Raw genomic sequence first — 19,117 nt, forward strand, 5'->3', positions numbered from 1 at the left:
TAATTGATACTTTGTTTCTATATCCCTAGATATCCTTAGAAGAGTTTAAAAACTCGTATATTTATTTAATCAGAGATCTTATTTCTTATTTCTCATAATATATTATAGATCGATCTCACTTGATCAATGAATTTTATACGAATAGCTTATAATAATAAAACTTAGTAAAGATCAAACATATTATATTATTTATGTTACAGCTCGAAATTTCAGATATGTAGTTTATACTTCCATTTTTTATATATACATATTTGAATAATAATTGTTGGTATTTAATTGTACATAATATTTTGCTGAATGTAATATAGAATACTTTGCTTTGCTATAATCTTAGATCATTAAGAAACATCTCGTGTGTCATAATATTATTGTCCATCGACATTCGGCAATTCTTATGATAGAAATTTTTTAAGCCTTAATATCTTATTTGTAGTATTTTTGTTGATTTTTGTAGTAGTTTTATTAATTTAGTAGTATTTTGTTGTTTTTGTTGGGAGTTGCCACATCCATTAAATCAAGTTGATCGAAAAAAATCAATGACGTTGTCATTTGTCAATGTCATTATTGACCATTAATCATTTTCATTTATGTCTACGAAATGCAAGTATCGTGAATCGTCGAGTGTGTTTTATTGATGTGAATATTCTGTTATCGAAATGGAAACGTAGCGACATAGGTACTATGTTATCAATGATGCAATTAAATTTGTGATAATCGCGTTCGATTGCCGTTTGTGCCGTAATTAGAATTATGTCAAACGATACTGATTTGTTTATATCGGTGCCGCGGTCTTCTTTAGCGGAATTCTCTAACAAATACCATAAATTAGTCGAAACTTTTTACTACGTTACGCTTTCTGAAACTACATCAGTGGTTGCTGAGCGAAATAAGGATTTGGTTTACTTCAAAGTTATATTTAATTTAAATCCAGTGGACGAAAAATTCAATCCTCAAGAATTGGTTGAAAGAATTCAGGTAAGAATTTAATTAGATTTCGCAATTTAGTCCAGTTTTAATATCATTAAGCACCTACATTTTGCATTAAGATTTCCTAAGTAATGAATTCTTTAACAGTTATTGAATATGTACTTTGTTTTTATTTATTTCATAGTTAGATATCTAGTTAAATAGATAATTATTTATATTGTACTGTGTCCGCGAAATTAATGTATGGATGATCATAAATCCATGTTCTTGCAACTTGCAACACCTTTTTCATACATTATAGTACATCCACCACTCACATTATTGATCTATGCATATCTTCTTGACTTTTTTTATCAAAAAGATTAACCAGGTGTGAGGTGACAGACAATTATTAACTACATATTACTATTATTAAGCAAAATAGTTTCTAATACTTAATATAAGTAAAGTATAAATTCAATTCCTTACATGATAGTAGTACTATCAGTCTTGGATTTTCTTATTAGATGTAAAAATCATGTGAGGTGACTGTCAGAGTTTTTTTTTTTATTAATTTGTTGTTGTATCCAAAGTACGGTCTTCTTAAGGATTATTAAGATTAAGTCGTAAATTAAACAACCTCATTATTTCAATAATGGTGTTTGTTCACAACAAGACAGATTTTTAATAAAATTTACAGATAGTAATATAATTTTTTCACTTCAAGATATAATTCTCATTTCATAATGAGATGGAACATCAATTTTAGTCTAACACAGAATTTTCTTGTGTTATTTTAATCTTACAAAAAAACTATTTTCAATACCTTTTTTTCTAATAATATTTGGAGTAATAAAGAATCAAAGTGATATCTTGAACTTTAGAATTTATTTATATGAATTTAACTATTAAATATGTTTTAATTTTTAATTTAAACACCACCTATCTCATTCTATTGCTGAATTATAAAACTAATCATATCCAAAGGTTGCCTGGCAGAGATCGCTTGAAAGCAATAAGGCCGCCTATCTTATATGTTTTTCTCTTTTCTTTTTCTTATCTTCTGTACCTATGTGTGTGTTAAATAAAGAATTTTGTATTGTATTGTACAAACATTGCAATATTTAATCATTTAGCAACAAGCTAAATTTTATAATAGATAGTTCTAAGTGGTAGAGTATTTGCTACTTTCATATGAATGAACTATGACGGACAAAACAAGAAAAAGCAATTGCTCACAAATCTTTCTGAAAGACGAATAATCATGTTGTCCAAACACATTATATTATTTTTCCTTTCTTATTAACACTTAGCTACTTGTATAACAATAAGCAAGCTTCGTAGAATTCCATGTAGAAGTAACTTAACAATACATTGGAAACACGTTTTCACTAAACTTTTTCTTTTATTATTATTTCCCATGGTGAAATTGTATTGCAATGTATAAAGAATAAAGATATAATGTAAGTTTTTTTTTGTAGTTGGGTTTTCTCCATATAGTTAGTAACTTAGTAGACTTATAACAGCTATAGGATATATGATATTAGAATTAATCCTATAGTCGCAAAAAATAATGAGATAAACCTTAGTTAAAAAAATCAAAAAAATATGCTTAACCTGATGAACTTATTGTATTGAAAGCAATCCTTGGTAAATACATTTATGAAGTTTGAATTAATTTGGTCCGTTTAAACTTAAAAGTGGGTCAAAATCGAAGCTAAAGGAGTCGGTTACAGATAAACATAAAAGTGAGGCTACTAAAACTATGTTAAAAATGAACACAGTGACAATAGCATCAATGCTCACAATAATAATTATGTAAAGTGAAATTAAGCAGCTTTCGTGTAAAAGTGCGGCCAAAATCCGGGTTTGACACTCGTAAAGTTGGATGCGCGTTTCGGCTTTGTGACAGAGGTCAGGCGCGTTCTGTTTGGGGGCCGCCTGCTGCAGTGGGCGCGAAACCCGGATCTCGGCTGCCCCGCTTCCCCTTCACTCGTGCGTGGAGGTGTGCGTATGCGCAGCGTACGATCGCTCAGCGCTCTTCGCGCTGCCGACGCTAGTCTTGCCGCGATAGAGGCCTCGATCGCACAAACGAGCCATGCCGCGCGACAAACACGCGCACTAAGCACGCAATTATTATGTACGCGATTGACAACTCCCAGGTGAGCCGTGCGTCTAGTATAAAACGATTTTACGTCACGGATTTAGAAACGTTTCACGTATTACGTAGCATTGTAATGATGTTCATTCAATTTAAAAGATCCCGGAAGTAGAGCCGGTTGGAACGTCATATTGCGATGCTAATTATTACGGAGTGTTCAAACATTGATAAATTATATGATTTATAAGAAGTGTTCAAGTTTTCGGTACGTCGACTTATGCTGTAGGTAGTGGAAGCACGTGGGATCAATGAAAATCCAATATTCGAACGATTTCTTCGGAATGTGAATGCAGTGTGATTCTTTAGAATAGTTGCGATTTTTCAAACATTCATTAATGAAGTAAAGTATTTAACAGCTTGAATACTTAAACATCGAAAGTATCTACCGCTATTGATGCTCAGTTCACCATTTAAATTTAAATGCTAATTGTGATTGTGGCATGTGGATTTCATTAGTGACGTATGTTATTTAGATCCATGAAATTTTTTGTTTCCTTTTAAAGGAGAATGGGCAAACTGGGCCTGAAACTTTGGCTAAGACCAATACACACGAAATATTGTTTTTGTGATAGATCATTACACATAACTTACGAAAAAAATAAAATAAAAAAATAAATCAACCGGGTTCTTGTACAGTCAAGGCAAAAAGTTTTATTTATTTGGCTATTATTTTGCGCACAATAACGGTGTTTTTAATTCGAGTGAAGTAAATATAAATCTAAATGTCACTGAAGTGACTGAGTTTAACCACAAAAAACGTCTAACTACGTTGAATTACAATAAACACGGTATCTAGGTACCTGTTACAAAACATAATATTAGTGTATTTCGGTTATTAGAAGGCTAAAGATTAGTACGTATTTGTAAGTGAAAGTGAATTGGAGTAACATAAAGATATTGTCATTGTCTTAAAACAGTTATTTATTGCAAAAAATATTATACACAAAGAAATAAAACTTGATGTGACTGTACAAAAACCCGGTTGATTATTTTTTTATATATATATTTCCGGTTATGTATGTGTTATGATCTATTATAAAAACAATATCTCATGTGTATTGGTCCAACTCAAGGGTTCAGGCCCAACTTCCATAGTAAAATGCCCATTCTCCTTTAATTGTGGAAATTAAACTAAAATAAAAAATAAGCATAGTTGAATATATCATAGTAATGTCAATCTAAATCCGGGTTCAGAAGGACATACATTTGATTAAATATAATAATCGTTTTCCTTTTACATAAAATTTACTTATATTGGATTCTTGAAGACATTATTAAAAATTATAGACAACTTGCTTGTGAAAATTTTCAGAATGAATCTCTCTAATCGTCGATGTGTTTTCAGCGTTATTTTTTTTATATACCTACAGTACATAAATTATGAATATGTGGTCTGGTCTGGGTTATGACTATTATTGTATTAGAATTGTAATAATTCGGTATTTTTTTTAATTATCAAGTTGTTCTTAAAATTTCCATTAAGTTACTATTTAAAATTTTTAACATGTTATTATTACATGTCAAGATACCTACAAAAGGGATAAAATTGAATTAGGAAAGAAAAATACTTTTTGTGTCAATTTATGGGATATAAGTTTATAAATAATATTCCTTGGAAAAAGTTGAATGACCAAGAAAAATCTCCTCCATTATTCAAATGAAATACTTAGATTTAGTTAAATGTATAAATTAATATGCTGGCAAGTTATAAAGCATGATAACTTTATACGCGGGTATCGTATATGCGGGTACCTCTTGCAGTTCCGCTTGCATCCGGTTTTGCGGTTAAGTTTCACACGGTCTTTTGGGTCACAAATATGTGTATCGTCTAAACGCTTTATTGTAGTAATAATTATTAATAATGTTTCGTTTGAATCATTAATAATATATTTACCTTCTTAAAAGAAAGAAAAAACATGTTTCATCTTTTAGAATTATCAAAATGGTAAACACCATTTATATTCAATGTCAATGTCCTAATAATAATATTTGCCTATAAACACAGGAAAAATAATGAATATATAAATTATAAACTACAAAGATCATCATGGACAAAAGAACTAAAAAAAATAACACGCCAAATACTGAAACCCTATATCGCAATTCTCATCTTCTCAATGACAGATCACAAACGTTGAAGTACAGATTAGATAACAGTTGCAAGTCCGAAGACGCTTTGCACAATTGTCACGCGCGTGAAAGTAATTAGGGATTTAATACACAATCTTACGTAGCGAGCCGGTGCAGTGGCATAGTAGCTGAACTCGGATATAAGTGGACTTTCACTCTGGCGAACTATAGTGTAATTTATATTCACCCGTTATCCACTACGTCCGATCACGGATTTGAATCTAATAGCTCCGCTTGGCATAATTTTCGAAAATTTCTTCACGGATATCGCTGCTTTCAACGTGTATTATGATTTATGTTTAAGTTCTGGCATAGATATGGACTGTATTTTATTTACATCTGCATCATTGTCTCTTTCAATGAATGTGGGTGTAGTTACATGCCTGTAAAATGCAAAATCATCTTATTTTAATTTCAGTAAAGATTACCAGCATAATCTGAGCCTCAAATTAAAAGATTAGATACAGGGATATGAGAGGTGCAAATAAAGATGATGTACAGTCATAATAAACATTCAGATTGATGCCGGATACAAAATGAAGGTAGTTAGGTACGAGTTATAACAAATATGTTCGTCCGGCTCTATTATCACACGATCATTATTTTTGATTGTGTGCCGGTCACGGATTTGAATAATGTTGTATCATCAATATCAAAGTAAATACTTTATAGCCATGGTAACGTTTGTTTCAGTGATTCTTAAAGATGCGGTTTCTATTTCATAAACTCATGACTCGTATCTGATAAGATTCTGTGATTCTTTGGACTGTTCGTAGTGCTTGGACAATGTTTTGGCATTTGCTCCTTTGTCTTTTATTTAGGGCATGTTGAGTTTAGGTTTGATAACATCCAAATTAGTAAACGATAAGTAAAATTTTTCTATAAAAGCTAAATTCTCAACTTGAAACCTATTCTAAAATAAGTTCCCGTAATCTTTTGCAGTTTGGACAATTTGACATTTTGTTCTTGTGCCTTCGTTTATTGACCTCCCATTAAAATTAATAAATGATAAGTAATTACGTTATACTTTTCCTTAACATGTAAATCCTGAACTTGATACTTAGGCTACCATTTTTTCTACAAATGTTAAAGGGTAAGGGGATAAAGAAAGGATTAACGAAAGGAGTTAGAAGGGAAGGGACTAGGAAGGGTAAAGAAAAGGATAATATGTTCCTACAATCTTTTGCGCTGTTTGGGCGCTATTGTAGACTTTATATTATATAGTATATTTAGGGTAACTTAAGTTTGATAATATCCATACATTAGTAAATAATAAGTAATACTTTTCCATAATATCTGCATACTAAACATGTAGTATAATTTATTGTGTGTTGTAAAAGGAAGAATTTAATTAAGCTCTGGTCAAAGATCTGGGCTCAAAAAAAATATTTTCAAGAAAAATCCTGATGTCATAAATAAAGAGAAAATAACAATTTTAAAGCAAAATGATCTCGTACACTTTCCTCTAAAGAGTAATGAAGAAACATCTTAAAGCTACCTTAATATCCGAATCATTGGTAACGACAATGAAGTTCATGAAAATGGACTTGAATAATGCGATATAAAATTTATCTGCACTCAATAACATATTGGCTAATGTAACGCTAACGATACTAAAATATTGCAATAGTATATTTAACAATAGACCGATCGATGATGGGTTAATATTCGCGATGACACATCAATAGAATAATTAATCAATGTTGTTTCTAATATCCAATACGTCTTAGCATATTATGTCACAACTCATAATGTTTGATTCAACAATACTTCTTGCCGTAAACGTGTTAATTATTAAATGTAGTAAAATATTTGCTTTCGCAATTAGGCAAATTTTGGTCTCCCTTTATATTCATAGTACTATTACATTTATTGGAAACAATTTAGTGACCTTTAATGTATGCTATAAATACCCTCAAAAAAAGGAGCCTTCAAGGTATCAATACACAAAAATTTAACCAAGAACATTCACCGCAGTGCATACCAATTCTTTAAACGTAAAAACATGCAATATATAGAAGTAGGTATGTGATACGATAATGCTATAAATGGAGTATAGTGTCTACTAATTATAAGTACCAGAAAATTAGAGCAGTATAACCTTTATCGACAACGTAAAGCGTGTCGATCCGTGTGTTCCACAATATGATAATTAACGATCGGCACGCGTCGGAGTGCTTGTTGGAGGTGTATCGTTTGCGGCCTCGTGCGAATTATTCATACTGCTAAAATTTTAATTTAATAAAACTTAATTATCGAGGTACCTGCTCTATCAAAATGTGGCTGGTTGTTTTATGTTTACATGTTCGTGTATGTGTAAGTGTGTCGCGTGCGCTGCTCGCATCCTGTTGGCGGTGACGACACATCGCACGACTCAGCGTCGCCCGAATACTCCCATATCATTGGCCACGCTTATCTTCCAAACGACCGATAGAATTTCTCCAGTAGTAAACGGAACTAGCAATTGTATCGATATGAAACCGATGCTCAGATTTACGCGGTTTTGATGCGATACGCATTACAAAAGAGCGATCGCATTATTATGTTTTGCCTGTGAAGTGATCGTGGTTGATGGGGAAAGCCATAACAATAGAACGTAATGACAAGTATAAATCTATTCGCAGAAAGAAACTGGTCTGAAGGACTTTCGTTGAATGCGGTACGCATGTTTTTATTTACAAGGTGAAATAAATTTGCATCTATCATTGCAAAAATGACAATGGGTACAAGTTTATCTAGGCTTGAATTTTATTTACCACTGTACATTATGAAGTTATCAACTAACTTAATTTTATTGATTCCATTTTTAACATTATCCTAATATTTTTACCAGGAATTCTTACACCGTCTGTTTTCTATGCCATAAAAATATTTATGTTCCTTTTACTAGTCTATCGTGTATTTCTTTTTTTTTTTGTAATTTGTTTTGACATACATATTTGCAAACACTAGACGTACGTCCAAACGCGTCAGCTTTTGCATAATAATTGTTTTAACTCCGACAAAACCGATCAGGTATTTCAAGGTTAGTATTATTGTGTTCACATAGCAAGTGTTTAATGATAATATCATTATGTTCAATAAAAAACAGAGCATGTACTCCAATGCTTAATTCGTTGCTAGACTTAACGTTTCAATTTTCGAGGTCTCCTGAAATGGATACACTTTCATATCGGACACTACCTACTAATTAGTCACTGGTCACCAATTTAATATTGTTGATCGTATTCGCAGACAGTAGAGATACAGTTATTTTTGTTTTTCTGTTGTTTTATCAGTAATATTAAAATCTTATTGCACTTTGCTCTTTTTATTGGCATAATATTTGATATTGAACGTTGAGACTAATTTTTAAAAATGTTCCATTTCATTTTTATCTTTAGTATTAAAGATTATATAAGATTCTCGGAAAACAATGTAAACAAACACTACACAAATCACAATGCAGTTTTCTCAGTCTACGTCACTACCTGTTTACTCCGACGATGCCTTGATTCCGCGAACTCGTAAAATTGAAATAGCCAAATTTAAAACTTACTTGATTACTTAATAAGATCTTCAACAATTTATTCATATAAACTTTAATTAAAAACGTTGTTGTGAATGGACGCAGATTTTTCTTACCTACCTTTTTTATAGCATAGAATATCTTCCAATTATTGTACCTACGTCACTTTTCTACAAATTATTCTGACTGTTAAATAGCAGGTCCATATTTTATCCGTGCTGAATAAGTGTCATTAAATACTGCTGATAAATGTATTTTTTTCTAATGAGGCTTAGTATTGACTCCATCTAAAATAGCGGAACTCCATGTCCTACGTCATCACAGCTGATGCAATAATTAACCTTCTAAATAATAATTATAATTTATAATCAATCGTCAGACACGACTTGCGTCTGGTAGAAAGATTTTTGCCGCTATAATCGTATGTAGACATATTATGGTATTATCTTTCCTCAGTATTGTTCTATACTGACTGATATGATGGTGGGAAAAACGTAGTTTTCCTCGTAGAAGAATAAAAGTGTCGCCTACAAAAAAGCATTTAATACGATTCACGATGACCTGCATTTAGCTGTATGCTGTGGCAAAAATTTAGGACAAACTTGTTAAATATTTACTCCACAAATCCTCCCGAGCACATGGTCGCTCAGTTTATTATGAGCCACGGAGTCTAAACAGGAAAAAAACGTAAACAAACAATAACTCCACGAACGTAAACGCGTGTAACTAAAGTGGGGAATCCAATGGGTTTTTTTACCTTAGATCGTTAGAGGAAACTATAAATTCGGCTTTGTTTTTATAGGTCTGTAATTGGTAATAGTGATAAGTATAATTAACAGTGAAAAAACCGACGCCTAAACCGCTAAACCTTCATTATATTGGAATTGAATTTGATTAATTCATTCTTCTATGGTTGAATACAATTGATTAATTACCATTCATTAAACATTTAAGCACTGTTTAGTTTGGTTATAAATAGACTTTGTTTCTTGGGTCTTCAAAAGGGGACATAACTAACATTACCTTTTGCATCCTGAATGCTTACAACCTGGCCAATAATACTACCGGACCTCTTACATTAATCTAATAGCAACACTATTTTCATCGCGATTTGTTTACAACTGGTGGCAACCCTAGCAGCGCGTTGGTGTTTTGTGAGCGCAATATTTTTTTAGAAAGTAGCATCCGGCTGCGCTGTGCTAGCCAGACCGCTTCCGGGTTTTCTGCGCGGTCTGCACAAATTGATTGTCCCAAATTAAAAAAAAACTTATCGGATGATTTAAATAAATGACATTATAAAATCAAAAGACAAAACAATCGTAATTATCAGAACTCGTAATTTCTAATTATAGCAGATTTAACGACTTCTTTTTTATTCAAAACATATAGGATAATGATTAGAAGTAGAAAATGCTTGAATAAGATTTTACAACCTAATTAAAGCTAGGTAGACTAATCCCCATAATCTATAATAAGGAGGATTATTGGAAAATAAACATATTTTCATAAAGAACGGTATACCTGATTCCAGCATTTCGAACCATATTGTCCTTCGAATGACACTGCTTATTACATTGTTCTCTAATGAATAGTTTTCGTTGGTCATTGTCTTAAATTCGGCGAAGTAATTAATTGTCTATAATGTCACTCAGTTAATAAATGATTTTTAAGAATTACCACCTGCATTTCATATAGAAAATAAAACTGCCTCTTCATTTTGTATCTCGTACCTACTCGTTAGCAGTACCCGGTTAAAAAGATTCCATTACATTATTCCTGACCGCAATCAATCTGCATTCAAATTTGATCATAATCGGTCCAGTAGTTTCGTGATTGAGCAAAAACATATAGCCCGTTACACAGATTATTATGGGATTATAAATAAGTTTTTTCAGATGTTTGGTCACATGATTAACAAATACTTGCATTACATAATTGTAAAGTATGTCTCATTTAATATCCGTTTTAATAAATTAAAGAAACATGAAAATATAGCATATTTCTACCGTCCAAGGTTTAATTTTCCTCACCGATACCATTCGAAACTCCGTTTTTATTGCAGCGTGGTGGCAACGCTCTTTAAATGAAGCTTATTATAAACCAGGATTTGAATTCTTCTAAGTTTTGTTTGAATGTGTAATACTATTTACTTGGCAAAGGCGAGTTAAATCAGATTTTCGATCTCAGATTCTCGGCTAGGTTAAGTGAACGCTGTCTCAACACGGATGTTGCCGTGACTAAGAAGTAAATTTAGTTTAGTTCTACGATAACGGGTTTTAACACTCGACTAATATCGAGATTATTGATTGAAAGAGCACTATTTTGTAAAATTTTTGTAAATAATGAATTATAACCGGTACCAGGGAACGCACGTTAAAGGTCATTGATCATCTGTAGATCCGCTTTGGTGCCCCCCTGACCCTGTCTTGCGTCGGCGCAGAGTAGCATTAAATTAAATATGCTTATTGATTATTACTTATACATGCATCGTTAAATTACATATTTATACAGCATTGAAAACTATATATTATTTTCGGTGATATATTGAAATGATAAAAATTGTATTCAAGCGAAGCTACTGATTTATCGTTGTGAATATATTTCAGTTCTCACGTCGCTTTTATTAATGTTATATAATAATTGTACTATATGAATTCACATCCGTGAGTTTGTGGTCAACATAGAGAACGATAATATTGTACGTCACTGCATGTTATCTACTCCGAGGGCATGACGTCAAAAACTTAATTGTGGTTTATGTCAAAGCTCGTTTATTTACATTGCCCGATGTCGACTATTTACTTGGTAATATGTAGGAATGGAAAAGTAAACTAATTATATCCGTTTCATTTGAGTATTGATACTATTCAACATAATATTTCCTAATTGGATCCGTATTTCCCAAAAGATCACGAGATCTTTTGAGATCACTGAAACCAGTTATGAGCATTTGACCAAGTTCATTGATTAACGTTTATAACTGAGACCGTAATTAGTAATAGATACGTTATATTTTTGTTAATTATGTTTCGATAATTATCCGTTTGACATAGACAACACCACATAGACCATAGGTGCTAAAGTATCTAAATAATTATAAGGCATAAAAAAACTCGTTTAATCTATAATGTATGATATTGTTGCAGAAATATGTGGAGTCATCACTGGGATGGGCCGGCGAGCGCGGCGAGGACTCGAGCTACGACTCGGAGTGCGAGGACGACGGCGGGCACCGGACCGCGTCGCGGACTCCCTCCGACACGCTTGCGGCGGAGTTCGCTGAATACGTCACACTTGCGCCGGCACCGCCGCAGCCTAACCAGGTAATTGTAGAACTAGCCTTCCGCCCTATAAAACTTCCAAATTATAGTACATATACTAAAACCTTCACTAAAGAAAGCATCAGGCTAAAACATGGTGAAAACATAACGAAATCAGTGCAGTAAGTTGAGTTTATCGCGAGCAGACAGACACAGGTTTCTTTTATAAAATGTAGTGATTTGGACTCGAATCGCGTCTTTCACTTCGTAGCAAGGCTGTATTGAGTCGTGGATGTGGCCCTAATTATTTTATTGGGTGACAAGATTTGAGATTCCAGAATTTTGAGGAAAAATATAGTTCCCAGGCAGGCTATTTTTTATTTTTGGTTCTCAGTCATCTCAATTATGATTACAACACAATACCTTATTTATCTAGTTCTATCATTCATATCCAATATTGATAGTCCAAGCTAGTTTGATGTTGCTTCTTCGATCCTGGTACCATCACAATATTTATCAGAGTACCATCAAAACACCCAGACCCAAGAACAAATAATTGAGTTCATCACACAAATATTTGCCCTGACCGGGGATCGAACCCGGGACCGTCGGCTCAGTAGGCAGTTACTTTACCACTGCGCCAACCGCGTCGTCACTTTTGAAGCGCGTTGCTGTGATGTAATTTAATTTTATTTACCGTGTCACTGTTACGTCAGCTAACACGGTCAGACGACGTTATATAACGTTTTCGTTATTTATCTAGGTTATATGACAACTTAGAAAAACCCTTTAGTTACTGTGGAATGTTTCAGTTAATTGATTTGTTATCAGTAATTTTTCTATTGAAAAAATATTAGATATGGTTTCCCTCAGTTCTTCCGCGTAAATTTCTGGGGTTCTTTGCAGAATTGCTTTGATTAATTAAATCTGTATATTAATAGATTTTATTATTTATTTTCACTGGATTATAAGAATGCTTTATAAATAAATGTTATTCGCACTTTAAATATTTCAATATAATAATTTGAATATGACGATATAGCATCTACCCTATAAGTAAAAAACCGGCCAAGTGCGAGTCGGACTCGCGCACCGAGGGTTCCGTGGTAGTAAGTTTAAAATTATTAAAAAATATATATTATGTGATGTAACTAAAAATTTATGGTTTTCGTAATTTTTCCTTTATCTATGCTATAAGACGTTGCTTCGTACCAAATTTCAAGATTCTGAGTTCACGGGAAGCACCCTGTAGGTTTTGATTCCCTTGCAAGTGTCGAAAATTTGCGGCATAAACGGCTGTATCGTTTGATTGCGTTGGCTTAGAAGTTTGATTTTTTCACAGCTTCAAGGGACAGTAGACCTGAGTAATTGATATAAATTTCAGCTTCATACCTCCACGGGTTCCTGAGAAAAAGGGTCTTGACAGACGGACGGACGGACGGACGGACAGACGGACAACAAAGTGATCCTATAAGGGTTCCGTTTTTTCCTTTTGAGGTACGGAACCCTAAAAAGACCAATTGGGCATTCAAAACCAATTGGCAAAAATTCCACCAAAAACAATGCAGGGTTTCGTCCAATTATTTAGAGAATTAACGTAAAACACACTTGCAGGCAAAAATCGAGTTCGCCGTGAAACTCGGTTACTCAGAGAGCCTAGCGCGCACAGCGCTGAAGCGCTTAGGGCCGGACCCTCCTCGCAACGAGCTGCTGGCCGAGCTGATAAAGCTTGCGGCGAAGCGGCCACAGCGGGCGCCTTCGCCCCCGCAGCCCCTAGACCCGGAGCCAGCGCAGGACCGGGCGCCGCTGAGGCACATCGTTATAGATGGCAGTAATGTCGCTATGAGGTGAGGGTTTATGCGGGTTATATGCGGGTAGATGTTTATGGGTTCGAGAATTGAGTATGTGTGTAACTGTGTGTAAAAAATGTACGATTTTAAAAGAAATGTCAATATACTATTAGGAATAGGTAGGAAAATGGTTAGTCAAGAGGTATAGGTAACATATGAATTATTTTTTCGGTAGAGATGTAGGTCATACTAAATTCCAGCATTCTAAGGTTTAGAAGATAGCTATTTTTAATAATATATCTTTTAGTTCCTGTAAATTATAGTATTAATAATGTAATAGGATTTATTTTATCTTTTAATCAGATTTAATGTTCGATGAAAATTTCATAATATCCAGGATAAATTATCTCTACCAATACTTATATCATGTAATAACTAATAACCTTATCATAAATAATATCCTCGTCGAAAGGACCATTGTATTTTGTTAAAGCATAAAAGTTATTATTTCATTATTATTATTAGACAATGACGATGTGAATAAAACAATGGTCGTCTTAGAATACGCATGATCCACGGACCACAATATCGAGAAATATTTTTTGTACATAGAGACATTTTATTACACTGATCTAAATACACAATACAAACTAAGTAGGTTCTAAGTAAGGATGAAGATATTTTGTGTTAATAATTGAGATAATTAGTATGAAGAATCAAGTTTTACCTAATGCTTTGTACTGTCATATCGTTTCATGGAAATCTATAATAATGTAGTTTTAATTAAATATACTTTTATGGAACTGGTTTCACTGTGCAATAGATGTGAAATAGCTGTTTACAATTAAGACGGAGCGGGTTGTTACTTGATAATTTTATAAAATCATTGATTTGTTTTGATTTGAGTACACGCCTTAATGGTGTGTACATTGTAATTATTGCACGCATTAGCAGACTATAATCTTACGGCAATAAATTTTTTGCATATCATTTTTCGTTACAACTTGATAATTTAGTCAAAATAAACATCAAATTTTTATTGCTGTGTTATAATTCAAAGTTCTTTTTTATCTTAGTCTATTATAATACCGATATATCAATGCGGAAGAGTTCGCAGAAGATATCGGTTTAACATATTATAATACAATTAAAATTTAATATTAAATTTTTGTTTACAGTCATGGTAACAAGGAGGTGTTCTCGTGCCGAGGTATCGAGATTTGCGTGGACTGGTTCCGCGCGAGAGGCCACAAGGAAATCACGGTGTTTGTACCAAAATGGCGGAAAGAAGCTTCAAGACCCGACAACCCCGTGTCCGACCGTGACTCACTAGAGCGCCTGGAACGAGATCGCGTGCTCGTATACACGCCCAGTAGACTCCTCGGAGGAAAACGTCTCATTTGCTACGACGACAGATACATATTAAGACTCGCCGCAGAAACAGACGGAATAGTCGTTTCCAACGATAACTACAGAGACCTAGCAGCAGAGAGCCCCGAATTCAGAAAAGTCATCGAGGAAAGATTACTCATGTACTCCTTTGTCAACGACAGGTTCATGCCCCCAGATGATCCTCTCGGTAGATCTGGACCGACGTTAGACGCTTTCCTCCGCGCCCCTCCCTCCCGCGCAGACCCTCCACCCCCTTGCCCGTACGGAAGGAAGTGTACATACGGCAACAAATGCAAGTTCCATCACCCAGAAAGAGCTGGCAGACCGCACAAGTCGGTTGCGGAAAAGTTGTCAGAACGCGCGGCGAGGAAAGCGCATTTGCACACGCTCAGTTTGCCGCCTGGTGGCAGACCGACGGATAATAAAAAACCGCTAGCGAGAGCACATTCAGCCACTCCAAGATTGGCTGATCCAACGCTTGCAACACATTTCGATAGAGCCCAAATTCAACCGGGACCTTCGCATCCTCCCCCTGACGCCAATCCGCACAGGAAACTAGCTCGACAGCTGACATTGAACCCGGCGTGTGATCCGAGATTACACGCATCCGCCGCTAGAGTATCTTCTGCTCCAGTCGGCGCTATGGGCGCCATGCCCCTACACATGGCAGGAGTTTCTATATCTCCGTGCGCTTCGGAAGGCGCTCTACAACTGTGGGAAGCCAGGAGACGGATGCACTACCACCTGGCTAACATCTTCCCTGAACCGCAAGTCGCGGAAGTGATGGCCGCGTATCCAGAAGAAACAGATGCCCAAAAGATGTGCGCTATCATCCTAGCCCGGTACAGGCCGAGCGAAGCGACCCTGCCTCATCCCATACACTGAGGAGACAAATTCAAATAATGGTCGAAAATTATTCTCAATTTCAAAAAGAAATCGAGCTTTAATTCGCCGATCTACTATGGATTTGAATATATGGAATTGATTCTAGCTTTGCATACCTCATTTAAATTAATTGGCTAAATGAGACGTAGTGGACCTGTGGAGCTCAGGATGATAGACAGATTGCTGATGTCGTCTTACTGTGGTAGAAACAACGAAATCTCTTGACGCTTGATGTCACTATTATTTTATTTGGATTGACTTGCTGTGCCAACGGTGGAATGGTAATTTTATCATTCCAAGGCATTTAGTTGACTTTTATTTTATGATATGTGCTTCTAAGAAGCATATGGTGTTATTTAATTATGATCTAAGTAGGACACCATTTAAATGTACAAATTCATGTTTATTTTATATTTTTGTCAACATTAATATCATCTAATAAAAACAATCGCAATAAATAACCATTTTAGAAATTCTAGTGCCTCTAATAACATTGCCCTTTTTATACCCTCTTTAATAGGCTTTTAATAACATAGTTTTATATTGCAATAACATTAGATAAAGTTGTGTGATGGTATAAATCATTATTGGTACTATGTACCAAATTGAATTGTTTATCTTATAGTTAATTTATAAGTTTTATAGGTTATATAAAATATTATGTACCTAATAAATTTATTTACATTTATAAAAATCATGATTTTGTATGAAAGCATAGCTTATCTAAATATGCACCTTTGGCTTTGGCCAATTTATTATTGTATAAGCAAAATAAGACATTTAACTATAGGGAAATATATATATTATGGTCACTGTATAACATATTTTATTGTTGAAGGCCAGATAAAAGTAAAATAGTCATTTTATGTAGAAATAATTTTATAACACTGTTTGATTTGTATTAAATTGAACTTATAAAAACCTTAATGCAATGCATACAATCGTAAGATATATGTTATCTACAAATGTGAAGTGCTCCATACATTTTTGTAGTTATTTTTTTATTCTTTTATGGAGTATTGCACTTAGTATAATGGCGGGAATTGAATTTCACCAACTATATAATATTATGTGCTATATGTTGATGAAATTTGATTATTTAAGTACTCGAAATATAATTACATCATACATGCTTTTTGCAAGATTTTGAGTACTATAAACATTTCCTTGAGAAATGGTAAATATGTTGTCTTTTTTGACATAGTTATAGCAATATAAATAAAAAGCAAAATTGTCAAAAAATGGTTTTATTTCATTACTCCTTCAACTTAACTCTGTTTGGATTATTAGATATTCTTTTAAGTATCATATTCATATAGGATTTTCTGTCGCTTTTCTTATTTCCAGAAAATTCTATAAAGTTCTGTCCACTAAATTTATTAGTAGCACTTCCTGGCTTGGTACTTTCTGACGGTGAAAATACTCTGGTCTTCTTATCTTTTCTTTGTAAATATGGATAGGTTTTAGATGGTAAAATTTGTGTGCTAGTGTCTATTTCCATAGATTCCTCTTTTTCATTAGATTTTGCATCACTTACTTCTCTTATTGGTTGTTTTTTCTTATAAATATCTTCTATAACACTCTGTATGTCCAATAGACAATTTTTCTTGACACCAAGGCAACTAGTAGCAATACCAAAATTAGTAGCACTTGTTTTTCTGAGATCTTTCAAACAAATATATGGTACAGAATGAGTGAGACAATCTTCAATAAGTGATTCAACTAAAAGTTTTGGATTTACTTCTGATTCTATTAAGATTGCTGAACAAATTCCACTTTGTATTGAACTTTGACAGTTTGATATACCAAAAAGTAGTCCTTCTACTTTCCTAAAAAATAGTTCATATTTATTAACAAGAAGTTAACTGAAACACATATTTTATGAATTTGAAAAAGATTAAAACATTGTAAACTTTATTATTACTTATTTGCTATATGCAAATAAGTAATAGTAGTAAATATTAGTCCAACACTCACTTTTTATTATTAATTATTACAAGAGTGTGAAAATAAAAGAAGTTAAATGTACTCATAAATCATATTTGAATACTCACTCGATTGGTGGAGGTTTTGGCCTCTTTTCTTTGGGTATAGACTTAATTTCATTCCAGTGAGGTTTCTTAAATGTTGGTATGTTTACACAATGCTTCTGAAGGACTGCTTCCAGACTTTCTTTTTCGTGATCTGATGCTAGAGGCCTGAAATGTTTTTAAGTATAATTCACCTGTTTATTAATTAATAATTACTTTTGAATACAAGAAAAATTTATTTCTTAGTGGTCCAGTATTAGTTTTTTAAGTAATTATATATAAGTAATTTATAAAATATAATATTACCATGTAACTGGATCGGGGCGGCAAACAACATTTTTAATAGTTTTCTTTAATTTAGTCTTGCTCATTGGCTTTATATTCTTAACCTTCGCAGCTGGCATTGATTCCATCTTGACGATTTTGTATTTATTATTTTAATTGGACTTGAAATAATGTAAAGTACCCTTTTTAGTACCTACACACGATAGGTTATGTTTATTATTTTGTTCATGCTTGAGTTTCTTCACATAAATGATACATTTGCAAATTGCAGTAGCACATATATGCTACAGAACTAAATGCTTATTGTAAATAATACATTCTAGTTATTTAAAATTAATTAATTGCAATCATGAAACTTTTTATAAATATTGAAATGAACCCCAAATAACTAGGTACCTTGAAATACCTACTCTAGTCAAATGTCAAAACTCAAAACTCAAAATAGACTATTATGTCAAACTTGAAGTTGACGAATCAGGGTTCTCAGTTTTAATAATTTTCCCGTTGTCTCGGTAAAAAAATATAACATGATGCATTAAAAAGATCTTCAAATACATAAATTAAACAAATAAATCGTTCGCTTGCGACGTGAAAGAAAGACGAAAACTTAAACACACACTTTCATATTTAAATATAAGCACAGACTAATAATAATATACTACGTATACAAATATAAGTAAGGATTGAAAGTGTATAAATAAAATGTAGTCATCACTAATCATCTGGCGCCTGGCGGTCCGCCCCGACTTCGAGCGTGGTACATAATATAT

The 19,117-nt window shown here is 33.4% G+C and overlaps 2 protein-coding genes across 4 annotated transcripts; one reads left to right on the top strand and one right to left on the bottom strand.

Moving 5' to 3' along the window:
• Window positions 1-598: 598 nt before the first annotated feature.
• On the top strand, window positions 599-17,274 carry LOC149901115 (putative ribonuclease ZC3H12C). Of its 3 annotated transcripts, none has more exons than XM_090111445.1 (4): window positions 599-975; window positions 11,852-12,028; window positions 13,580-13,812; window positions 14,934-17,274. In XM_090111445.1, exons 1-4 carry the CDS (start codon window positions 751-753, stop codon window positions 16,030-16,032), a joined length of 1,734 nt encoding a protein of 577 aa, XP_089967571.1. In that variant the 5' UTR covers window positions 599-750; the 3' UTR covers window positions 16,033-17,274. The 3 variants fall into 3 exon arrangements, with proteins under 3 accessions (XP_089967571.1, XP_089967573.1, XP_089967572.1); XM_090111447.1 differs by lacking the exon at window positions 599-975 and adding an exon at window positions 2,885-3,068; XM_090111446.1 differs by lacking the exon at window positions 599-975 and adding an exon at window positions 7,652-7,856.
• Window positions 17,264-18,766, bottom strand: LOC149901116 (uncharacterized). The gene is made up of 3 exons (XM_090111450.1): window positions 18,369-18,766; window positions 18,087-18,230; window positions 17,264-17,861 (listed from the first exon to the last, which is right to left on the bottom strand). Exons 1-3 carry the CDS (start codon window positions 18,473-18,475, stop codon window positions 17,288-17,290), a joined length of 825 nt encoding a protein of 274 aa, XP_089967576.1. The 5' UTR covers window positions 18,476-18,766; the 3' UTR covers window positions 17,264-17,287.
• Window positions 18,767-19,117: the final 351 nt, after the last annotated feature.

This window comes from Colias eurytheme, chromosome 17 (genome assembly GCF_061535395.1).
Source record: "Colias eurytheme isolate Ceu_HAF_F1 chromosome 17, ilColEury1 Martin Lab GWU primary, whole genome shotgun sequence".
Classification (NCBI taxonomy): Eukaryota; Metazoa; Arthropoda; class Insecta; order Lepidoptera; family Pieridae; genus Colias; species Colias eurytheme.